This window comes from Sciurus vulgaris (assembly GCF_902686455.1).
Source record: "Sciurus vulgaris genome assembly, chromosome: 19".
In the NCBI taxonomy this organism is placed as follows: domain Eukaryota; kingdom Metazoa; phylum Chordata; class Mammalia; order Rodentia; family Sciuridae; genus Sciurus; species Sciurus vulgaris.
The window spans coordinates 9,140,181-9,165,088 of NC_136480.1; the positions used below are offsets into that span (position 1 = coordinate 9,140,181).

Genomic DNA, 24,908 nt, shown 5'->3' on the forward strand with positions numbered 1-24,908 from the left:
CTGGGGATTGAACCCAGGGCCTTGTGCTTGTGAGGCAAGCACTCTACCAACTGAGCTATATCCCCAGCCCCTATTTTTTATTTTTTTTTAAAAGGGTCTTCCTAAGTTGCCCAGGACCTTGCTAAGTTGCTGAGGCTGACTGTGAACTCTCAATCCTTCTGCCTCAGCCTCCAGAGCTCCAGAGTTGCTGGGATTATAGGCATGTGCCACTCAGCCTAGCATTTGCTTATTTCTTTTTTTAATATTTAAATTTTTTTTTTAATATTTTAATATTTGGGACTGGGGATATAGCTCATTTGGTAGACTGCTTGCCTTGCAAGCACAGGCCCTGGGTTCAATCCCCAGCACCACCAAAAAAAAAAAAAAAAAAAAAAATTTTTTTTGTTGATGGACCTTTTTTTTAATTTTATTTATTTATTTATTTATTTATTTATTTATTTATTTATTTATTTATATGGGGTATGGAGAATCAAACCCAGTGCCTCACATATGCTAGGCGAATGTTCTACCACTGAGCCACAAGTCCAGCCCCTGCTTATTTCTTAGTGTTTGAAAATCCAGGTGATTGGAAGAATGTGTGTTAGTGTGGGGATGAACCCAGCTGAAGACATCCTTGTTCCCTCCCTCTTGGTGTGGCCCCATCTCCTGGGTTCCCTAGTTTTCCTCTCCAAGACCCATGAGACTGAAGTAGAGTAAAGATCATCTTTATTATGGGTATGAAATCAGGCAGGTGATGATAGTGCCGGGCCCTTCTTCAGTTTAGGGGGTAGAGGGCTCCTCAGCCAGCACTGATCCACCTAGCTGGGCCTCCCAGTGGCTCCAGGGCTCCAGGGCTCCAGGTGCCCCTGGTTTTCTGCAGTAGGTGAGCAGGCAGGCAGACTGCTAGGCATTGGATATGTGGACTCCTCAGGGCTGTTCTGGAGCTGGCGTCGGGCTGGAGTTAGCAGGGGGTGGGGGCCGAGGCTGGATGTCCCTGGTACGCATATAGGACAGCAGCTGCTCCGGGATCTCAGCCAGCACATCCTTGGCTAGTCTGGCCATACTCAGTACCTGGTTCCCAGATCGGTCAACATAGTCTCGGAATGGGACAAACTGGGATAGGCACAGACAGGAAGGTGGGGGCCGTGACCAGGGAGGAGGTAATGAGGAGGTTTCATCTTTGATCCCCAGTGTCTCTTTCCAAATATCACACTCTCTCTCTTCTCCCCTAATCTTAGACAGTGTCTACATTCATTTTCTCCCCATCCTCTTTTCGTTTGTTTTGTTTTATTTGCTGTGCTGAGGATTGAACCCAGAGTCTCGTGCATGCTAGACCCATGCTTTACTGCTGAGCTATGTCCCCAGCCCTCCACCCACTTTTCTTAACCTTCTATCTGCTCTCAATCCATTCCAGTGTGGCTTCACACAGTCCACTGAAACTGCTTTTGTTAATGTCACTGGAAGTCCTATGTTGCCAAATCAGTCCAATCGGAAACAATTTTCAGGCCACAGCTTGCTGGACATCTCTTTATCTTTCCGTTACATTTGGATATCATCCTCCTGGACACATCCAAGGAGGCCCAAAGCTGGGAGTTGGAGAAAAAGGGGGAGCAGGTTACCAGGGGAGGAAGGCTAATAAAGGGAGGGAGAAGTGAAAAAGAAGGGGAAAAAAATATTCCCTGATGAGTTAGTCCAGATGTTTCTTTGCACTTCTGGTCTCTTTCTAAAATTATTTTAAATTTATTTTTATTTTTTGTTTTGGGATGGGGTCTCACCAAGTTGCCCAAGTTGGCCTCAAACTTGTGAGCCTCCTGCCTCAGCTTCCCCTGTAGCTGTGGGTAGCTGGGACTATAGGTGTGGGTCACAGCACTCAGTCCCAGCCTCTCTTTAAAGGTCCAGAGCCTCATATTTAGTTGCCCACATCACCTCTCTATTCACTTGTCACAGATCCCTCAAACTCAGTGTATTCCCAACAGAATTCCAACTCTATCTGTCAAATCTCCTCCTCCAGCTTTCCCCTTCCCAGCCAATGAGACCATTACTCAGTTGTTTGTGTGGAGAAAACAGAGTTGTCTTTGAAGGTGCCCTCACTCCTTGTCATCATTTAATCAAATCATCAAATCGGGTGACATTTTCTTGGATATCCTTTGAACCTGCTCCTTCTCTCCATCCCCACCGCTTCACCCTCATTCAGGTTCTTAACATCTCTGCCACTTCCAAGACTTTCTCACTAATGAGTCTACCTGCCTTCGCTAACCCTGCCAAAGTCTACCCTCTGCACAGCAACCAGCGGAATCCTTTTAAAGTGCAAATATGACCATCTCACTTCCCTTATGTGAAATCCTTCAAGAACTTTAGAACAAAGCCCCAGATCTTCACTGTGAAGGGCAAACCCCCCCCCCCCCCCACTCACCTGCCACCCTGCTCTGAGCCCCCAGGCCTAAGGACATGCTGCTTCTCTGTCTGTAAGCTCATACCCTCCTTGAGGACTCAAATGTCATTTCCTCACAGAAGCCTTCCCCAACTACTAAGTCAGATCCCCTGCTATTGACTGTCACGTGGCATTTGCTATTACTCCCCAAGCATTTGTCACAATCTAATTAGATATTTAGCTGTGTGAGTATTACTAGCTGCCTCCACTAGAGGGCAGGTACCTTGGGGGTCTCCTACAAGGAGGGATCCACCCAGGTGGCAGCAACCTTCCAGTTCCTCAAAAAGAATGTGTTCATCAAGAGCTGTGATGCATGCCTGTAATCCCAGCAACTCAAGAAGCTGTGGCAGGATCGCAAGTTCAAGGCCAGCCTCAGCAATTTAGTGAGACCCTCAGGAACTTAGAAAGATCTTGTCTCAAAATAAAAACAAAAAAGGCTGGGGATGTAGTCCAGTGGTAGAGTGCCTCTGGATTCAACCCCCCAAAAAGAGTAAAATGAATAAGAAAGAAAGGTGATTGAGAAAGCAGTAAGCTAAACTTCCTACTTAGTCTTTCCTTCCCACTGTGCCTGTCAGCTCCACCCTCTCTCCCAGGTTACCTGGACAATGTCCCGCTCTGCATAGCGCCCCCTGGAGGACACGCGCACATCATCGCCATCCAATTCTTCCATTGCTGCAGAAAGAACCCTGTCAGCTGACTGGCCTCTTCAACCCTGACCCATGTTGCCTCTCTCCTTCTTAGCACCCCTTCAAAGTCATCATGCAAAAGTTCCACAAATATTAGACACTATTTGGAGTTATTATTTTTACTACTACTATTATACCTTCCCCCACATCCAATCCTCCCAGAAGCAGCAAGGGGAAAGTATTGGTATCTCTAACCTCAGTTATGAAGGAGAAATGAGGTTGAGAAGGTTTGTGACTTAGCCAGGGTCTCAAAGGTCATTCACCCTGTCTGTTCTGTGAATCAGGCCTGAGTGCCCAGAACCTTCCCATCACCCCAGTTCTTAGACCCACTAAGAACCCATCTTACCCTCAAACATGGCTGGTCCCACACCCACAATAATGATAGACATGGGCAGCGAGGAGGCCTGTAGGGAGAGGAGGGAATTGTTGGGATGAGTAGCCGTAACAAGGGAGGTGACTATTGGGAGAAAATTTTCCCTGAATATCTTACGAGCAGAGGCACTGACTTTTTGTTCCAGACTATTTTTTGAAGGACGTGTATCCGTCAAGCAGCCCTGAAAGATATAGTGTTTTTGCTATCCAATATAATTTGAAAAAGGTCTCCCACTGGAACACAAGGCAGGCATGCATCCTGCCAATTATAAAAGATTCATGTTCCCTAAACTCAGGGTTCCTCTCCTGTAATGCAACCCGCAGTGATTCCAAGTATCATCTAGCCATCTTCACATCATCCTACTGGAACTGGGACTTAGAGAATCAGCACAGGGTTCAGTTGGTAGAGTGCTTGCTTTGCAAGCACAAGGCCCTGGGTTCAAATTCCCAGCACCACAAAAAAAAAAAAAAAAAAAAAAGAGAGAGAGAGAGAGAATCAGCACAAATGCTGTGACTCCAGCTACTACTTTTGCTGGAATTAACAAACTTTCATGAATGTGGTGTCTTCTGCCAGCATTCATGAAACTGGCAGGGCTAACTTACTATGTTACAAGGGGGATAAAAATCTTAGTTCCATCACAGTATTGACAGTGACCCCTTCCTGCCAAGCTTTCCTCCACCAACTCACGCTGACAATGGCCTCTTTGGTCTGTGTCATGTCAGAGATGACCCCATCAGTGATGATGAGCAGAACGTAGTACTGGGAACCATCAGAGATCTTAGCTGCAGCCCTGCATGAGAGACCAAGATCAGAATTCAGCTGAAAGTCAAAGAGAGCAAGAGGCCAGTCTAAACTCACAGCTTCCATAGTCAAAGTGTGAGCAGTGGGCAAGAATGGGGACTTTTGAAATGTGTGTTCTTTTCCCTGACCTGATACTGTTCCATTAATGTTTACTGAGCACTTACTATGGCAGGAACTATAGACACACAAGGAGGAAAAAAAGCAAATCCTCCTGATTGTGTGTTGTGCCCATGTGCAACTAAACAAAATATAAAAAAAAAAAAAAAAAAAAAAAAAATGGAGGTGAGGCTAAGTGAAGGGTGGGACCATTCCGGGCAGAGAGAGCACAGCATGGCCAGCAGCTCTGTGGTGGGACTGCAGAAAGCTCACCCTGTCTGGAGGACATGAAGTAAAGGCAACAGAGTTGACTATGTGGCTGTGGAGGAGTGGGTTCCTAGGAGCCAGACCAGGGATCACACCAGGCTTCATCAACCTCTGGGAAGAATTTTTTTCTTTTTTGTGGTACTGGGGATAGAACCCAGGGTCTCATGCATGCTAGGTAAGTTCTCCACCCCTGAGCTACACCCCCAGCCCTTTTTACATTTTTTTCAAAAAGTTCTTGCTAAATTGTCCAGGATGACATTGAACTTGAGGTCCTCCTGCCTCTACTTCTTGAGCAGCTGGGATTATAGTCCTGTGTCATGACATGTGGCATGACATGTGAATTTTGATATTCATTCAAGACCAGGAGCAAAGGCTGAAAGCTTGTCTTCCCTGCTCTCATTCGCTCCCTCTCTCTCCTCCTCCCCTGCGGACTGCATCCGTTCCCTGTAGTCTGACAGCTGTTTGCAGAACTCCTTTCCCTTCTCTCGCACATTTGAATTCAGGAGTTTTCCATCTGAAGAAGACTTCAGAAAGCACAAGTCCAGTCCTCTTATTTTACATATAAGAAAAAAAGGAGACCAAGAGAGAAGCAGACCCTGGGGCTGGTGTTGTAGCTCAGTGGTAGAGTGCTTGCCTGGCACCTGTGAGGCACCAGGTTCCATCCTTGGCACCACATAAAAAGGAATAAATAAAACAAAGATATTGAGTCCATCTACAACTAAGAAAAAAAAATTTTTTAAAAGAGAAGCAGACCCTGGTCTCTTGACTCTCTGTGTATATTGGAAAGGATGGATCTGTGCAATCCAATAAGGTAGTCTTAGCCACATGTGAGTATTACCATTTAAATTAATGAAGTTATCTGGGTGTGGTGGCTCACACCTGTAATCCCAGTGACTGGGGAGGCTGAGACAGGAGGATTGCAGGTTCAAGGCTGGCCTTAGCCACATAGGGAGACCCTGTCTCAAAATACAAAATAAAAATGACTGAGGATATAGCTCAGTGGTTTAATTCCTAGTACCAAAAATAATGAATTAACTAATTAATTTAATTTAATAGAACTCATAACTCAGTTTCTTGGTCACGCCTCTTTTCAAGTGCTCAATATCCATATGTGATGGGAGACTACCACATCAGCACGCTATAGGCCATTTTCATCACAGCTAAAGTTCTTTTTGGACAGTACTGGTGTTTAAACCTGATCTCAAGCCAGGACAGGCACATGAGGAGAGTGCAGAATTCACATAGCTCCAGCTGTTTGCCCAGTTTGCTCAGATAGAAGTGGGTCATGATCCTCATGACCTTGATCCTCCTCAGAGGCCTGGCCTGTTGCTTTCTCTCATCACTCGCTCATTTCCCATATAGTCATTGTCCACCTGCCGTGTGTCAGCATCATGCTTCGTGCTGCACATGCAGAGAGAACAGGATACCATCCTAGGGCAGGCAGATGCTTGTACCACTGGGATGCATTGAGGTTAGGGCTTGGAGGATGTACCAGGTGACCTAGGACTTCAAAAATGAATAGGTGATTGCAGGAAAGGAAAAATGTTCCAGAAAGAAGGGATGTCAAGACACAACATGTTCTAGGAGCAGCATGTAGAACCACAGAGGAGAGAGAAGGGTGGCACCCAGGGCAAGGGTTCTCTCATAAAGGGCTTTGTTTGTTTTTATGGTGCTGGGGATCAAACCCAGGGTTTGTAATCCCAGTGCCTTGGGAGGCTGAGGCAGAAGGATCTCAAGTTCAGGCCAGACTTAGCAAGATTCTGTTTCAAAATAACATTTAAAAAGGATTAGGGGTGCTGGGGTTTTAGCTCAGGGATAGAGAGCTTACCTAGCATGTGTGAGGCACTGGGTTCCATTCTCAGCACCGCATATTAAAAAAAAAAAAAAGTCCACCAACAACTAAAAAACTATTTTTAAAAAAAGGGCTGGGAATATAGCTTAGTAATAGAGTACCCCTGGGGGCTTGAGTTGTAGCTCAGTAGTAGATCGCTTGCCTGGCACATGTGAGGCACTGGGTTTGATACTCAAGACCACATTAAAATAAATAAATGAAATAAAGGTATTGTGTCTATCTACAACTAACCAAAATATTTTAAAAAATAGAGTGCACCTGAATTAAATTCCTAGTATGTAAAAAAGGATACCCACCTAGAAGACTAGAATTAAGGATTAGTTTATTATTTTTTTATGATACTGGAGGTTGAACACAGGAATGCTCTACCACTTTGCTACATCCCCAGCCCTTATTTTTCTAAATTTTTAAAATTTGAGGCAGGGTCTTGCTGAGTTGCTGAAACTGACCTTGAACTTGTGATCTCCTGCCTCAGTCTCCCAAGCCCCTGGGATTACAGACATGTGCCATATGCCTGGCTCTTATTCCTGTTTTTAGATTTACGTATGTATGTATGTGGTCCTGGGGATTGAACCCCAGGTCTCATACATACTAGGCAGGCACTGTGTCACTGAGCTATAGCCCTAGCTCTTATTCCTATTTTTATTTTATTTACTATTATTATTATTATTTTGGGGTACCGGAAATTGAACCCAGGGCATTGTATTTGTACCACTGACCCACATCCCAGCCCTTTTTATTTTTTATTTTGAGACATGGTCTCACTATGTTGCTTAGGGCCTTGCCAAGTTGCTGAGACTGACCTGGAACTTGCGATCCTCCTGCCTCAGCCTCCCAGATCGCTAGTATTACAGGTATGAGCCACCACTCCCATCTTTATTCCCATTTTTAAAATGAGAAAACTGATATTCAGCAGTATTAAATAGGATCCCCAAGGGGTGATGAAGCTGAAGTTCAAGCCTATTCTTGACCAACTGAACCTAAAGCCCAAGCCCTGGGTCCCATCACCCTCCATTTCTGGAGCGGGGGAGATCCACTCTGCAATCAGATCAAAGCTCCCCAGTGTGCCTCCATGCACACTGTCCTTCTGTCAGGACTACCTGCTCATCTTCTGTCCCTCTAGATGCAGCTGAGCAGTCCCCTCTGTTCCTTCTCCTTTCCTTCTATCCTCTAGTGTACAGCCCCACCCACCAAGATGGGCTGCCTGGAATGAATCAAACACCATTACATTATGTAAATGTATGATGACACAAATGGTATGCTGTTACTCCATGTACAAACAGAGACAACATGTATCCCATTTGTTTACAATAAAAATAAATTAAAAAAAAAAAAGATGGGCTGCCCGCTCCTCCAAGAAAGAGGGTTCTCATCCCCTAGAGTGTACTGAGGAGAACGTCCATCCTACTGCTTGATTTTTTGGTACAGCTAGATGACTGTAAATGCACTTAAGCCACCTTTAAAAGAAATGATAGCTAACATGTAATGTGAGAATAGAAAATTTACATGAATCTTTAAAATGAAATACAGAGACTTCAAAGAGATTCTCAGCCTGACTGCTTTCGGTTGTGGCCCCAGATTCCCCCAGGGGGATATAGTCTCTTGCCTTTGCTCACAGGCAACTAGCTAGAAAGTCAGGGAAGCTCTGGCCTACAGAAGGTAATGATTTATTTATATTTCTGTCTCCTGCAACAAGGCAGGGACTCCCAAGGGCAGGGACTAGGTCTGATTCATCTGTGAATCTCCAGTGCCCCAGCAGGGAGCTGAGCACACTGCAGGTGGCCTCTGCATAGTAATAATGATAATAATAGCGACAGCAATAGCTAATATTTACAGTACTTATGATGTGACAGGATGTGACAGGTACTGTTCTAGGTGCTTGACATGTATGTGTTAACCAGTCCTCAAGTAGCCCTGCCATGAAGATACTATCATTCTCATTTTAAGGAGATAGGCACAAAGAGATTAAAAGTCTTTTATTTATTTACTTATTTATTTTTTGGTACTGGGTATTGAACTGAGGGGTGATTTATCACTGAACTACATCTCCAGCCCCCTTTAAAAAAAAAAAAAAAAAAAAAACATTTATTTATTTATTTATTTATTTAATGTGGTGCTGAGGATTGAACCCAATGTCTCGCATGTGCTAGGCAAGTGTTCTACCACAGAGCCACAACCCCAGCCCCTCCAGCCCTTTTTATTTTGCTAACATAGGATTTTACTAAGCTGCTGAAGTTGGTCTTGAACTTGCAACCCTATGTAATCACTGGGATTACAGGCGTGTGCCACCACACCTGGCTGCTTTGTATATTTTTATCCTGAAAACTTTAAATCTATCGTTAACTGAGCACTTACTATGGGCCAGACACTGTGCTAAAACCTCTTACATAGTTATGTAATGATTTTTTAATTACCTAATCTCTCAATAACCTATAAAGAAACAGCTACTGCCTGGTGTGGTGGTGCACACCTATAATCACAGCTACTTAAGAGGCTGAGGTAGGAGGCTCACAAGTTCAAGGCCAGTTTTGGCAACTTAGTGAGACCCTGTCTCAAATTAAAAAATAAAAAGAGCTCGGTGGTAGAGTGACCCTTGTTTCAATCCCCAAAGAGAAAGAAAGAAAGAACTCACTACTCTGATCTATTATAACACCACTTTACAGGAATGAAATGGGAGAGGAAGAAAGGAAGGAAGGGACGGAGGAAGGGAGGGAGGGAGGGAGGAAGGGAGCTTAAAGAGGCTAAACAGCTTAAGCTCCTGTGGTTAGTGAGAGGTGGAGCCAGGATCTCACCGAGATCTGATGCCGAAACCAGAGCCTCCAGCAGGGTACTGTAGACTTTCCTTTCTTACGCAAAATCAAGACCAACTCAAGGTCAAGATCAACTCAAGGTCGCAGTGCTTATTCCCATGGAGAAAACTGGAGGTTTATTGACATCTTCTCTACCTCACCATAAAGTGTTAAGTAACCTCTTTGTCCCAGGGCCTCACCAACAATGAAACTTTCTCCTCCTCTCCAAAACCCAAGTTCTCCCAGAGTGAACTTGGGGAGGCAGTCCTCTGTCTGTGTCCCATCACTGCCCCTAGCCTCCAGCCAGTTCCCTTACCTGGCCACCTGATTGATGACAGGAGCAAAGTAGGTGGGCCCATAGAGCTGCACAGTGCGCAGGCTCTGGAAATAGCTCTCCAGCACGCCCTCGATGCCCGCACAGTTGGGGTCCTCATCGTTGTTATTCTGTTAAAGAAGATGTTCTGCCAAGCTGAGCCAAAGCAGGGTACACCCAGGAGTGCTCTGATCCCAGCTCACTCCTTCTTTTTGCCACCAGTTCCTTTCATGCACCCCTCCAAACCCAGCCCTGCCCTCCCTCCCTGTTCTGCCACCCTCTCACAACTTCCTGCTCCTCTGAAGTCCCTGGCCCTTCAAAGAAATGTACATAGAAGAAATTTGTCAACTTGTGTGGGCCAGACATCAGGGCACACAGTGTAGTTTCTGACCCATACCATACCAGGGGGAACTGGTGAGAAATCCGTCCCTCTGGGGGCAGTTTGGCCCCAAAGCCATAGGCTGGGAAGAGCTTGTCACTGTCATAGTCCTGGATGATCTCTCCCACTGCCTTGAGGGCCATGGCATAGGCGCTGAGCTGGTAGGGACTCATGTAGTGCAGGGAGGTAGGCTGCAGGGGATTCCCTGTAGGGACACAGGAGCCCCAGCCTCATGGTCACCTGGATCATCCACCTGTCACCTCTTATCCTTGTATGCATCCATCCACCTATCCATTTATCCACCTTCTACCCCTCTACTCCCTCACAATCATCATGATCATGATCATCGTCAATAATAATAGTAATGATTATTATTATTGGGTACTAGAGATTGAACCCAGGGATGCTTAACCACTGAGCCACATCCCTAGCCCTTTTCTTAATATTTTATTTAGAGACAGGGTCTCACTGAATTGCTTAGGGCCTTGCTAAGTTACTGAGGCTGGTTTTGAACTTGCATTCCTCCTACCTCAGCCTCCTGAGCCGCTGGAATTATGGGCCTGCACCACCTTGCCCAGCTGAGTAGGGAAATTCTTATCCTCAGGTTGGAAGCTAGTGCAATCCCTCAGGACTCCCTTAGAATCTTCCCACCCTGCATTCCCCCATCCATGCCTCACCATTGGAAGCCGTGAAGTCAATGGCCACTGTGAAGTTCAGCTGGGTCCTGTTAGGGAAGTAGAGGGATAGAGTAGTGAGGGGCCAACAGTGATGACACTAGCATTTCTGAAATGTTAATGTACATGCAGATCACTTGGGATTCCTGCTAAAATGAGAATTCTGATCCAGGCTGTCTGGGTGGAGTCAACAAACTCCCTGTTGCCACCACCATGGACCACACGTTGGGTAGAAGAATCCTATGCCTATTCTTCCTTTCCCATCCATCCTTACAGTCATATTTTTTAATCCAGCTATTTATCACTTATCTAGCTCCTTATCTGTGAGAAGTGTATTATATCCCATTTAAGTTAACCCTTACTATAGCCCCAAAGTAGATTAAAATTTCCATTTTACATAGGGAATAATTGAGGTTCAGAGAAGCAAAGTACATTTCCAGGTATGCCTAGTTCCACTGAATGGAGCAAAATATCCCCTATCTTGACCTCTTCCTCTTCTCTAGCCATCATTCCTGACCCCCATGTCCTCTTCTTGTGCTGGGAATTGAAATTGGAGCCTTGTGCATGCCAAGCACATGATCTTATCCCTGAATCCCTAGCCATAGCTTTTATAGAGAGGCATTTGGGTTACTGGGGCCACCAATGGAGACCCCTGGTCTGCAGCCATCCATGGGGTGGGGAAGGGAAGCAAGGGCAGAAGGCAACCCATGAACAGAAGTCAGAGGGACCACACTTTGCACTTTACCTAACACTGTAAAGTTGGCCAAGTGTTTTACAGTTCTCCACCATCTTACCAGGCCCTGACCACTCACAGACAGGAAAACTCACTGCGGGGCTTTCAGACTACAGCTGGTCTATGACTCACCCTCCCTTGATGTAATCGACAAAAGTGAATTCAGAGTCCACAGAGAAGGAGAGCAGAGTCACCTGTGGGACAGAAGAGGTGGCCCTGCCATTCTGGAAAGGGCATTTGGGGCAGGAGAAGGGAGAGAAACTTCAGAAAGCTTTGGAGAGAGGCACCTGATGGAAAGCCAGTGATTGACTCCTTGCCCTACCCTGTCCCCCATCCCCCCACTTTTTTTTTTTTTTTTTTTTTGGTACTGAGGACTGAACACTGAGTATATTTCCAGTCCATTTCATTTTTATTTTGAGACAGAGTTTCACTAAGTTGCCAAGGCTCCCACTCAGTTGCCCAGGCTGGCTTTGAACTTGCAATGCTTCTGCCTCAGCCTCCCAGGTTGCTGGGATTACAGGCATGCATCACCACCACCCAGCCTGTCCCCCACCCTATTCTGTAAGGAAAAAAATGGGAAGCTGTCAGAAACATATTTGGATTTCCAAAAGTATATTAAATTTGGAAATGCAATTTAAGTTTTTTTTGTTTTAATTTTGCAAAAGTATAAAAACTGAAAAAATTTTCCTGGATGAGACAAAAATTTAAGTGGAGCAACCTTGTACCCACCATTACTACATCCAAGTGATCAGTGCCCACCACGTCCCCCTACTCTTAAGATTCAGTTCATCCCTGGGACAGAGACAGAAGGACCCAAGGAGGGTTAGAGCTCCAGGGAGCACTCACGGTTCCCGAGTTGACATATTTCTTCTTCTTACATTTCTTCCGAGGGTTGAGCACCTAAGTGCAGCAAAGTAAGAGTGATGGCAGGAACAGGCAAGGAGGGAGCTGTCTGTAGGCTGAGCGCACTGGAGTGAAGGCCCAGGTAACCCAGAAGGGCCAAATTCTCACCTCATACACCGTGAACTGGTTCTGGGCCTTGCTCAGCTCCCGGTAGCTCGTGGTGAACTCACCAATGAAATCGTGACTGTAATGAGGTCAGAGGTGGGTCAGCAGCAGCTGCTGCTAGTCTGGAGCCAGGCCTGAACCCAGTTTGTTATTCCCCCTATGCTAAGCTCCTACTTGGATGGGAAGGCTGTATGGGTAGGGCCAGGTGGGGAAAAAAAAGGAGATGGTACCAGGGAGACAGCTGAGGGGTCAGCTCTGCCCAAGACCCTTCCTGGATCCCAAGGCTGCTCTGGGGTTCTTGGTGAATGTACCACATATCATAGGGATCTGCTCAGGGTAAGTACAGGAGCAAGGGACACATGGAGCTGTCTTACCTTCCATCTCGGTCCCAATCATATACATCAATCTTCACTGTTCTGAAATGACAAAGTAAACATAGGCGGGATGTATATATTAAATCCCAGAGACAGCCCTGTCCCTTATCACTGGTCACCTGCAACCCAGCCATCTGTCCTTCCATCAATGTGTTCACTTTTCAACCTTCTGCCCATCTTTTCCCTCACTAGTCCATGTGTACACCAAACCACCATTAATTACATCATTACTTGTGCTATGAGAACCACTGTTGGTAGTCTTTCCCCATTTATCGGGTCTTGCTGTATTCCAGACACTGTTCTCAGCACTTTCACAGACTGTCTCATTCAATTGAACAACCATTCTGCATAAATAAGTACTATTAGTCACACTCTGGGATAAGGAAATGGAGATGAAAAAAAAGTAACTTGGCTAAGATCTCATTGGCAGTAAGTGATTGAACTGATATTTAAACACAGACATCCTCGCTCCAAAGACTTAGTTCTTAACTGCCATGCTTAAGTCATCACATATGTCTGTCAATATGTCAGTACATCCAATCACCTAGCCACCCACCTAGCCATTCATTTGCCTGTCTTTCTGTCAATCCAGTTGCCTCTTACTCTGTCTCTTTATCCACCTAACTATACAGCCATCCATTGACTCCCTATTACACAAAACACCCACCTGTCTGTCCATTCACCCACCCAACCAAATACCCAACCACGTAACATCTGTCCATCTGATCGTCCATTCATTTGCATAGCCATCCATCTATGTATCTCTATCTGTGTGCCATCCATCCTTCCACCTTCCCACCCCCCCACTTATCATCACACTACCCATTCATTAGTTTCTTGTGTCAGCCTATCCATTTACTTTACACCCACCCACCAACTAGCTCATCCACTAATTCAACCATTCATCCATCTACCATTCATTAATCTGTCCAACCACCAGTCTACCCCATCTATCCTTCTCTGTCCTACCTGTTTTTTTTATTCATCCATCCCTGTCTGTAGTCATCCAATTCTCATATGCCCATCTAATGTCCATCCATCAGCTTGTCCATTTATCCATTTGTTCACCCATCTATCATCTGTCCATCCATGAGTCTACACATCAGTCCAATTATCCATTCACCCATTTATTCATCTACCCAGCAACCAATCCCACCCACCCATCCAACCATTCACCAGGTGATCCACCCATCCGATCATCAATTCATGTATCTGCTCATTCATTTCTTCATGTGCTCTTTCATTCACCCATTCCAGTGTCCTGGGACCCAGGAGCCTCACTCTTACATCCTGGTCCCTGGAGCTGACGAAATAGCTCCTTTTGGAGAGCATCCCCTAGCATGGGGAAGGACCGTGGTTCGAATCCCAGGCCGCTCAAATGAGAAGAAGAAAAAAAAAAAAAAAAAACCCATCCTGGTCCCCTTGGTCCCCAGCTTATGCTGAAGCAGACCTGTCATAGTCTCCATTGCACAGGGCCCGCACAGGGATGCTGAAGGGCTGCCACACGGGATTCAGCGTGTTTTTCACAACCTCTGTCTTGTGGCAGATGGTGAACCTGGAGGGAAGAGGGAGGCTTGGGTCCTGCCCTGGGGGTAGGGCCAAGTCCAGAGACAGGCCCAGTACTTTCAGAGATCCCTGAGAGTCCCACTTTTCAAGCACCTGCCCCATACCTCACCTAAGACCAATGAGAGCTGTGACTCACGTGCCATCTTCATTGCTCCTGTAGAACACAAGAAAGGGATCTGACTTCCCAAAGAAGTCCTTCTTGTCCAGCTTGTTGGCACACAACTGCATGGTGGCAATGTCCTAGAAATGGATGAAGTTGGGCTGTTGAGACCCAGTCTTCAGACAGTCTACTCAAGGAACTAACGGTAGAGAAGAGAGCTCCTGTGTCTAGCATGTGGCCCCTACTGACCCGACAATTGCTGAGCTCTTCTGCAGTCAGCAGTATGGTCCCACACTTCTTGCCTGGTACACCCCTGGAAGCAGAAAAAGCCTCTTAGTGAGAGAACTGAGGGTAGACAACAAGGACTGGTGCAGCCGATCTGGAGTTGTGGGGACCAGGGGATTCAATCTGCCATTTCTGACTATCCCCTATGTGTGTCTCCTTCCGTCCTGGGTGACCTTGTGGGAAAAGGCCTGCTTTGACTCAGGAGGGGTTTTCCATCTGGTAGGAAGGGGCTAGCCTAACCAAGGAGGACATCTCATAAGAATAGTGTGCAAAAGACATGGAATTTAGAGTCAGTGGACTCAGGGTGGGTTTTATGACTTTCAAGCTGTCTGACCCTTGGCAAGTTACTTCCTGTTTCTGGTCCTTTATTTTCTACTCTATGAAATGAGAATCACAACCACCTGTAATGGGCTATGAAGAGATATGATTGAGTGTATGGAAGCAAAGGCAATTTGTAAGCATTATAGATATGAGGTGGTACCTGCTGTGTCCCAGGTGCTCTGGGACAGCTTTGTTAGACTCTGCCTTCAACTTCCAGGGGAAGTGGAATGTCATAGTGGAGTGTGAGCGGGTCTGAGTATAGCAATTCCGATTGAGGGAAAGGACTTTCTAGACCCAGGGACAAAAGGTTGGTTTTGTAGGTCAAAGTGACTTTGCTTCCTGAAGACAGTGAAGAGTGAGATTAAAAGAGGCAAGGGGAACCCAGGCATGGTGGCCCACACCTACAATCCCAGCAATTTGGGAGACCAAGGCAGGAGGACTGCAAGTTTGAGGCCAGTCTGGGCAACTTAGCAAGATCCTGTCTCAATATAAAAAATAAAAATGACTGGGGGTGCAGCTCAGTGGTAAAGCACCCCTGGATTCAATCCCCAGCACTAAAAAAGGGGTTTGGCACTGGGATCAGGTGTAGTAGTGCCTATAATCCCAGCAACATAGAAGGCTGAAGCAGGAGAACTACAAATTCAAGGCCAGCCTGCACAACATAGGGAGACGCTCTGTAATTTAACAAGCCCTGTATCAAAATAAAAAGGGCTGGAGTTCTAGCTCAGTGGCAGGGCACCCCTGGGTTCAATATAACCCAGTACCTATGACCCCCTCCAAACACACACACACACACACACACACACACACACACACACACACACACTAAAACAAGGGAAGCCTTGTCCTCTGCTGACCCCAGAAGGGACATTTCCTTGTGTTTTCAGGGTACAGCTTGTCTTGGTTTCCTAAGCAGAAAGGGATCTTTTTGATACGGGTCAGTGATCCCTGACATCCAAAGTGTGAAAAAGGAGAGATGGGCAGGGGTCAAGCCCATGCTCTAACTTGCTTGTGATTTTCCCCGGCTTTCAGATGAGAGTGGCAAATGGTTTCTTTGACATCCTCAGCTGCTGGCCCAGTGCTATTCACCCATTCCTCAGAACCAATAAATCTTTGCCTCCTTGATCTTCGCCCTCCCCTCCTCACCAGTGCGAATGCTGGTCAGATTATAACTACCTACCTGTTCTGCCTCTTTCCCTGTCCCTCCTCTTACCCTGATATACTTATTTGGCAGAACCACAGGCCTTGTTAATCCCAACTGTTTGCCTAACCCACACTGCACCCATGTAACTGAACATGGCCAGAGGAAAATATGCAATCATGTTGGTTGTTTTTTTTTTTTTAATTGAACCCAGGACATAGCACATGCTAGGCAAATGCTTTACCACTGAGCTACAACCCCTAGACTCAGTGTGTGTGTGTGTTTAATAGTTACTAGTTACTTTGTTTTTGGTACTGGGGACTGAATGCAGGGGCACCTTACCACTAAGCTACATCCTCAGCCCTTTTTATTTTTTATTTTGAGACATGGTCTCCCTGAGTTGCTTAGGGTCTTGCTGAGGCTAGCCTCCAACTTGAAATCATCCTGCCTTGACCTCCCAAGTCTCTGTGATTGCATGGCACCTGACCTCAGCCCTAGTTGGTCTAATTTTTAAATGCATGATCATGCACCTCAAGAAGGTCCTTAAGGGGCTAGGGGTTTAGCTCAGTGGCAGAGCATTTGCTAAGCATGTGCCAGACCCTAGGTTCTATTTCCAACACCACAAAAAAGAAAAAGAAAAAGAAGAAGGTCCTTAATGCTGCCTTAATGCTACCATGTCCCCAAGCCTTCTGTGTGCATGGAAGTTTCTCTCTTTCCTCAAACCTCCATGGCCTCCTTCACCATCCTCACTCTTCACTGGTGACCTTGTTTCCTACTGCCTGACAAAACTGAAGCAACCAGAACAGAAAGTCCACCCACCACCACACCTCCCCTGCCACCAGTGTCTTCTCCCACACAGTGTGCCTTCCCACGGTTGCTATAAATGCATCGTGCTTGTGCCTATTTATCCCCCTGCGTGTACTATATCCCATACTGTCTTGTCTGCACAGGGACATTGCTCCAGTGAGTCTGCCCTCTTTTCATGTTATTTTATTTTGAGACAGGGTCTTGCTAAATTGCTGAGGCTGGCCTTGAAGTTATAATCCTCCTGCCTCAGGCCTCCTGAGTTGCTGGGATTACAGGCTGTGCCATTGTGCCTGGCTCTTCCTTCTTTTTATTGCATTGATTTTTCAGTTTCTGTTGGGTTATTCCCATCAACAAAAAGTGGTTTTTCTCATGTTAAAAAATGTCAGACCTATTCTGGACCTCACTTCCTGCTCCAGCCACCTCTTCTTTTCTCTCTTTGCAATAAAACTCTGAAAGAGACCTTCTCTTCTATTTCCCGCTTCCATTCTCTTCTAAACCCTTCTAATCTCCACCTGCCCTTCAAAACTCAGCTTGTCAGGTGGGCATGGTTTCTCTGCACCAGCCTGTGATCCCAGTTATTCTGGAAGCTGAGGCGGGAGGATGGCAAGTTGGAGATCAGCCTGGGCAATTTAGCAAGATGCTGTCTCAAAATAAAAAATAAAAAATAAAAAGGGCTGAGGGTGTCACTCAGTGGTAGAGTGCCCAGGTTTCCTAGTACTAACAAAACCAAGGGAAAAAAATGCTTATCAGTGTCACCAGTGATTTCCATATTGCTAAATTCAGTGGCCAATTCCCAATCCTCATTTTATTGACCTGTAGCAGCATTTAACATGGTCACTCTCCCCTTCTTTTTTTTTTGTCTTGTGCAGTATTGAACCCAAGGCCTCATGGATGCTAAGCATGTGCTCTGCCTTGAGCTATACCCCTAGACCCATTCTTAAAAAATAAATAAATAAATAAATAATGCCAGTTTCACTGAAACATGGCCATTTTTGTGAGGGTAGGAAGTATGATCTTAAAACAATATTCCATTTAAAGCTTTTCATACAGAAATTGCTCTCATAACTGATTATTCAAAATATCTTTAGTGCTACAGAACTTAGATGGTAAACACAAAACTCCTACACTTATTTAGTAGTGTACACTCAGTGGAAAACAAAAGGCATTAATAGCAGCTATTTCTTTTTTTTTTTTTTTTTAGCAGCTATTTCTTTTAAGAAGATAAGCAGGTAACAGGCACCAAGACTCATGGCCTTAAAAAACATCTAAGACTCACGTGACATATTTGACACCTTGATGTCTAAGAGAAATTATGAAATTCAACATGTCAGACTGAATTCCTGATTGACTCTCTCCCCCAGATGGCTGCTCCCCCCATGACCATCTCAACTGGTGGCACAACTCATCTTTCCTGTTGTTCAGGCCAAAGGCCTTGTTATCATCCTGATTCTTTCCCTCTCACGTCCATATTCACTCTGTCAGGAACCTGTTGGCTCCATCTTCCCAACACAGCCAGAACCTGACCACCTCCCTCCTCCATCACTACCACCCTGGATTACTATGACAGCCTTCTGATTGGCTCCCTGCTTTGACCTCTGTCCACCCCAAGTTCACTCTCAACCCAGCAGTGGGGTCACCCTTTGAAAGCATGGTCAGATCATGTACCTCTGCTCAGAATCCTCCAGTGACCTCCTCTCACAGCACAAGTCCCTGCAGCGTCTGGCAGGCATTGATGACTCTCCAGCCCCAGCTCCTCCTGCCACCCAGCCCTCCCTCAGCTCTGGCCACTCTGGTCTCCCTGCCCTTCTTTGGTGGTTTTGTTTGTTTGTTTGTTTTTATGCTGGAGATTGAACTCAGGATCACTTTACTACTAGCCACATAGAAGTCCTTTTTATGTGATTCTTTAAAGAATTTAACCTTTATTTTATTTATTTATTTTTATGTGGTGCTGAGGACCAAACCCAGTGCCTCACCCATGCTAGGGAAGCACTTTACCAGCCCCAGTCCACCCTTTTTATTTTTCATTTTGAGACAGGGTCTTGCTAAATTGTGAAGTTGCTGAGGCTGGCCTTGAACTTGCAATCTTCCTGCTTTAGCCTCCTGGACTGCAGGGATTATAGGCACGTACCACCACAGCTGGCTTCCGGCTGTTCTTTGAATTCTAGGCTTTTCTCTGCTGACTCCCTCACCTCCTTCAAGTTGTGACTCCAAAGTTATGAGTCTGTGAGGCCTTCTTGACCACCTTACTGAATACTGCACCTCCCACCTACCCAGCATTTCCCTCCCCCCTCACTCCACTCTACTTTGCTTCCCCTGGTATGTAATTTATCTACTCATGTCTATTTTGTACTGTTACCTATGCCTAACCCCCAACTAGGGCATAAGGTCCTTGCTGTTTGTTCACCATTGCAACTCTGGCCTCTTGAACAGTGGCTGACAGAGCATGTGTCCAAGTAGAGCCGGTGGAATGGGTGACCCCTGGAGCCTGGAACAGTGTGGCATGCCAAACAGGCTAATAGCATAGTAAGGGAATGTAATGGAGATGCCTGAGGATTTTATTTAGTCAAGGGAAGCTTCCCAGTGCAGAGGGCTTGAAAGTGACTCTAAAGTTGAATCAGCAGCTGGGTGTGTTGGTGCATGCCTTTAATTCCTCACTCCACCCCCAACCCAGGAGGCTGAGGCAGGAGGACTGTGAGTTCAAAGCCAGCCTCAGCAACTTAGTGAGGCCTTAAGCAACTTAGTGAGACCCTGTCTCTAAGTAAAATATTAAAAAGGCTGGGGATGTGGCTCAGTGGTTAAGTGCCCTTGGGTTCAACAATCTCCCATACCCCCCCCCCCCAAATTTTTTTGAGTCAGGTTTAGAAAAAGAATGACAGTGAGAGAGGACATGAGAGAGGATGTCAGGCTTGAGACTGATGGGAGCAACAGCTCTAGAAATCAGACTCTCTCGGGGCTGATAGGAGCAGGTAGGGGCAATCCCAGTCTCCACTGATTACCAATTAGCAGCGAAGTGTCCTGGGGAGGGAGAATTTGGAGGTGCCCTGTCCTCCCCTGTGCCCCTTCCCATTCAGCTCACGTGAGAGGTCGTTCTACGCGGCTGCCTTGGCCTCCGATCACCTCTCCTAGAGCCAGGAACGTTTGTCCCAGGAAATCCTGCGCCAAGACACCGGAGTCAGCAAGACCAGGAAGAGGCACAAAGTTCCAGCCCAGCCCTGGGGAGGCAGCTGCACTTGACCAGGGTAGTTTCGAGGCGGTGAAGCTTTGCAAGGCCGCCTCCCCGCATGCGTGTGCTTTAATGGATCGTGGGGGAAGAGGTCTGCAGGCCAGGTGTGCTTCTTGGTGGGTCATGGGTCCCAGCCTGCTCTCCACAATACCATCCTGTCCCCTAGGCCTGCTCTCTCCAGCCTCACCTTCTGCAGGTCCCAGCGGCGGCCGAGAAGGAAGAGAACCATAGAGTAAGGGGCGCGAGCAGGAAACCCAGGCAGGAGCAGGAGAGGGTCGGGAGAGTGGATTAGGAGCCTGAAGAGGGTAGGTCGACGGGTAGGAGGAGTACAGGGGAGGTCGTTGAATACATCTGAGTGTCTGTGTGTGCCCGGCCAGCCCGCGAGGGGACGCTCGCTTACCGGTTTGGAGATGTTGGTTTTGGAATCGACGTTGTACCTGGGAAAAGAGGGGAACCGGCGTGGGGTGGGCTGGGTGGGAGAAAGGCGGGAAAGGGATAGGGCTGAGTTTTGGCTAATACTGCAGGTGGAGGGAGGGGAAGCCTTGGATCGGAATTCAACTTGGATATCTTTCGGGACAGATGTCAGTGTCGCAGGGTCAGGACTGGGGCGAGACCAAGGCGGGGGCCTGCTGGGGGCGGAGTCATATGGTAGGGGGCCACCGCCAAGGTGGAGCTAAATTACAGGTTGGGGTAGTGGGCAGCACCGAGTTTGGAGCGTGAAGGAGATCAGATCTGGCCTGGGGGCGAAGCTAAGTTTAGAGTGGAGTCCTTCAAAGTGGGACCTAGCGCGGCCTGGGGGAGGAGCCAGGCCCGGAGGCGAGGCGGGGGCGGGACCAGCCAGAATTGCGGGCGGATCCAGGTCGGGGGGCGGGTCAAGCCAGAATTCTGGGCGGGGCCTCACACATCGAAGCGCAGGTTTTGCTTTTCTTCAAAGAAATAGTCGAGGACAAATTTGCGCACGAAGTCTGGATTCAACGTGTTGTCAATCACCTCGGTCCGTCCGAACTGGGCGGGGGAATGGAGGATCAACACAGGGGGCGCTGGGGGACAGGAGAGGCTCTGGGTTGAATGGGGGCTCTTGGACTCACCTCTCGCCACTCCTGGCTGGCCCGGGTCTGCGTGTAAAGCACCACCACTGCGTGTGGGGGCGGGAGATGGAAGGACATCAGGTCGACCCGCACCACTCCGCTGCCCCCACCCGCCCCCTAGGTCGCGCCCGGATCCCAAGTTCCCCTCCAGGCCTTGGAGCCTCTTACTGGGGTCGGACTTGGAGAAGGTGTCAAGATCTAGCAGATTCCTAGGGAAAAGCGACAGACAGCCGGACAGACAATGAATCATTCTGAAGCCGACCGCCTGGACACTGCCCCGAGTCGGGCACCAGGAGGAGGCATGGGGCTCCAGTCGCATCTCCTTCCTACATTACTACCCCCAGTGTGTTTGTGCTCGTTGCGGGGCTGCGGGGTGTGGGGGTCGTTCGCGCTGTCAGCACTCTGGACAGCACCGGAAATCTCTGCCCAGGAACCGTACCTCTGCGAACTAGATACATACGTGCCCACATTGTCTCCAAGAACCCAGAAAAGCGGGTTTGCCCCAGAACTTTGTCCTCTTGGGGCCCAGCTCCTGCCGGATCCCCGCGACCCACCCCTTGAGCCAGTAGACTGAGCCCTCTTTTGTGGGGTGGGGTTGCCCAAGGAAAGCCCTCCTTCATCCTGCTAGCGACTCCCATCTTCAGCAGTGATCCTATAGCCCCCTTCCTCTCCCCCGGGGTCTAGCCCCCGTTCGCGCTGAGACCCGCAGCTGCTTGGGGCTGGGGCAGTGCCAGTGCCTAAGCCCTCCCCAGCGCGGCCCGCTCACCGGCAGGACACGGTAATTTCAATCTTGGTGGCTGGGACGCTGCGCTCGGTGGCTCCGCCGAGAGACATGGCTGGTCGTGTGGCCCGAGCCGCGGAAGGCTGCGAGACCCCGGCCGCCAGGGCTAGGGGCGGCGGCAGCGGCGAGGCCGGCCCATGTGCCGCCGCAGCGGCGGCGACGGCGGCGACTGCACTCCTTCCAGCCCTGCGTGCGCTCCCGCCGCTGGCGCCCTGACAGTGGCCGCCGGCAGCAGTGGCTCCAGATGGCAGCACAGCCCCGCCCGGCCCTGCGGGCGGCCCCCGCCCCATTGGAGCAGACGGGAGCTGGCCAGGAAAACAACCTAGACCCCACTTGTAACCTACATCTTGGGAGACTCGCCTCGCCTAGACTCTGAAACCCAACCCCCTGGAGCTGTCCGTGGTTCTGAATCATGTGGGGTAATTGGTGGGTGTTAGGGTCTTTGTCTTTTCCAGAGTTTCTCCCTCAATAAACTGTTTCTTCCCCTCTCTTTTCCTGGCTTAACTAGGTCTCTGAATATGAAAAGTTGCACTTTCTTATTAGCTGTGTGACCTTGGGCAAGTTACTCAACATCTCTGTGGCTTGGTCTTACTGATGGAAAGGCCATAATAGCAGTTACTTGGGGTACTGTAAAATTTGATCTAGCTAACCCAAGGGAAGAATTTAGCACAAAGTGCTCAGTAAATGTTCACTGGGGGGGGCGGGGGTTATAGCTCAGTGGTGCAGTGCTTGCCTGGCATGTGTGAGGCCCAGAATTTGATTCTCAGCACCACATAAAAATAAATAAGTAAAATAAAGGTTTAAATAAACATAAATAAGTGTGCACTGGTATAACTTGATCTTGGCTATTCATTCATCAAGTGAATGGGGCTGGGGATAGAGTTTAGAGGTAGCACACTCACCAAACACATGCCAGGCCATGGGTTCCATCACTGGCACCACAAAAAATAAAAAGGAGAGAGATCAGGAAATGGTGACTTTTTAAAGACTGTATAAAACCCTCTGTTCATGCCTTTGAATCCTTTTGACACTGTCATGGTGCAGTCTACTCTGGCTCACACTATGAAAGAGGGTAGTGGTCACTCAGGCCCTTCCCCACCGGACATGCACACCAACTGCTTCTTCCAAAGGCCCACAGGCCAGCCTCTCCACCATGGGCAGCTCCTTGGGCAGGGGCTGCACCAGGCTGTGCTGCCTCAGAACTTCTTAAAAGATGAAGACCTCCAACCCCAGCAACCCCACAGGTAAACTTCAGCAGCCCAGAGTCTGTGCAGATAAATGCGTTCTCCAAGGGCCCAGGGCCCACTCAAGCCTGTGGGCCACTTCTCCCTCTTCAGCCTGCGAGTGCATGTCCCACTACATGGGGCTCAAGAGTTAGGGGCACAAGAAAGGAGCGGGCGTCCTTTCTCAGTGGGCCTGGGGGACTCTCTCTCTTCCTGAGTCGTAAAGGGGGAAGCTGTAGGAAGTCGGCGTCAAGGCCCTGCCCAGCAGAGGCAACCGTGATCTGTCCACTCTGGAATGGGCACCACACACGGCATCCATCATCTTGGCCGTTTTGGTCAGCTTTTTCACTGCTGTGCCCAGAAGACCCAACAAGCACAATTAGAGAAGGAAAAGTTCGTTTGGTGCTCACAGTTTCAGAGTACTCAAACGATAGCTGGCCAACTCCACAGCTTTGGGCCCCAGGTGAGGCAGAACATCATGGAAGAAGAGCATGATGGAGAAAAGCAGCTTAGGACATGGCAATCGGAAAGCAGAAAGAGCACTGCTCACTGGGGACAAAAACGTGAGCCCCCAAGGCACACCCCCAGTGACCCACCTCCTCCACCCACACCCTACCCACCTACAGCTATTACCTCACTGATGAGGTTAAAGTTACCATGATCTACATTCCACCTCTGAGTGTTCTCATGTTGTCTCACACATGAGCTTTTGGGGACACCTCATGTCTAAACCATAATAGTCGTGTCAAGTTGAGCCAATGTTGATGACAATGTTCCGATAAGATGTGGCGACTGGGCCAAAATGATCTTCCCCTACTGCAGGGAGGAGAGTGACCAGGCAGCAGCACCTGAAGAGCCTGAGCTGACTCAGGCCAATGGCTTCTACTCCCAGGTGCTGGCGGAGCTGACACCAGGACTCAGAGGCACCAGCATCTGTAGAGGTTGTGCTGCATGCTGCACAGGAGGGGCATCTGTCCATCCACACATTTGACTTCAAGTAGCCATGGAAGGCATCCTTGTTGGGACTGCCAAAAGTGCAGGATTCTCTCCATGGAGCAGGTGGTCGCTGGCTGCTGGAGCACAGGGAGGCTGTAGTGGATGTAGGTAGCAGGCCTGAGGACTTTCCACAAGACTGTGCAAAGCAGGCTTGGGGACACCTCATGTTTGTGCTCCGTGAGGGAAGAGCCTGCAATGGCCATGGCCCATGTTCTACACACTTGCAGAAGCTAGGATGCCCAAGGCACAAGTGGGTTATCTCACTTCTAAGCTGAGGCGCACTTGGCTTGGGATCCCTGTCCTCATCGACCCTCAGTCCCACAGTGAAGGGCTATGCTCACTGTGGGCTCTGAAGTGACTGACACAGGTATGAGCCAGGTGTATGGGTTGGAAACCTCTTGTGGACAGTCACGAACTTGATGAGAACTTACCCGTTACCAGTGTTTTACCACTGTGCCACATAGCCAGGCCTTTTTATTTTTGAGACAGGGTCTAAGCTGCTTAGATTATAGACATGGGCCACCATGCCTGGCCAAACGGTGTTGTTATGAGGAGCTTCCAGAAAGCATGTGGATCATGACTGTAGGTTGCGGTTGAGTGGCCACTGAGGAAGCTGTGACTG

General features: G+C 48.1%; 1 protein-coding gene across 5 annotated transcripts; it reads right to left on the reverse strand.

Annotated features, from left to right (window-relative positions):
* Window positions 1-469: 469 nt before the first annotated feature.
* On the reverse strand, window positions 470-24,852 carry CPNE9 (copine family member 9). Of its 5 annotated transcripts, XM_079122378.1 has the most exons (21): window positions 22,053-22,095; window positions 21,455-21,495; window positions 21,287-21,313; window positions 21,100-21,203; window positions 20,599-20,635; window positions 20,386-20,494; window positions 20,052-20,128; window positions 14,671-14,734; window positions 14,458-14,561; window positions 14,206-14,310; window positions 12,756-12,797; window positions 12,385-12,460; window positions 12,220-12,273; window positions 11,506-11,567; window positions 10,644-10,690; window positions 9,990-10,171; window positions 9,591-9,718; window positions 4,157-4,259; window positions 3,443-3,500; window positions 3,009-3,082; window positions 470-1,092 (listed from the first exon to the last, which is right to left on the reverse strand). In XM_079122378.1, the coding sequence occupies exons 4-21, from the start codon at window positions 21,101-21,103 to the stop codon at window positions 907-909; spliced, it is 1,512 nt and encodes a 503-aa protein (XP_078978504.1). In that variant the 5' UTR covers window positions 21,104-21,203; window positions 21,287-21,313; window positions 21,455-21,495; window positions 22,053-22,095; the 3' UTR covers window positions 470-906. The 5 variants fall into 5 exon arrangements, with proteins under 5 accessions (XP_078978504.1, XP_078978501.1, XP_078978502.1 ...); XM_079122375.1 differs by having other exon boundaries at window positions 20,052-20,494; window positions 21,287-21,333; window positions 22,053-24,852; XM_079122376.1 differs by having other exon boundaries at window positions 20,386-20,635; window positions 21,287-21,333; window positions 22,053-24,852.
* Window positions 24,853-24,908: the final 56 nt, after the last annotated feature.

Excerpts from the sequence above, each read along its gene's own strand:
- CPNE9 (XM_079122375.1), bottom strand. The coding sequence starts at position 22,357 with ATGGGGCGGGGGCCGCCCGCAGGGCCGGGCGGGGCTGTGCTGCCATCT. Across the intron at positions 14,735-20,051 it reads CGCGTAGAACGACCTCTCAC|GGGTGTACCAGGCAAGAAGT; the intron begins GTGAGCTGAATG and ends TTCTGCTTCCAG. Across the intron at positions 14,562-14,670 it reads AAGAGCTCAGCAATTGTCGG|GACATTGCCACCATGCAGTT; the intron begins GTCAGTAGGGGC and ends ATCCATTTCTAG.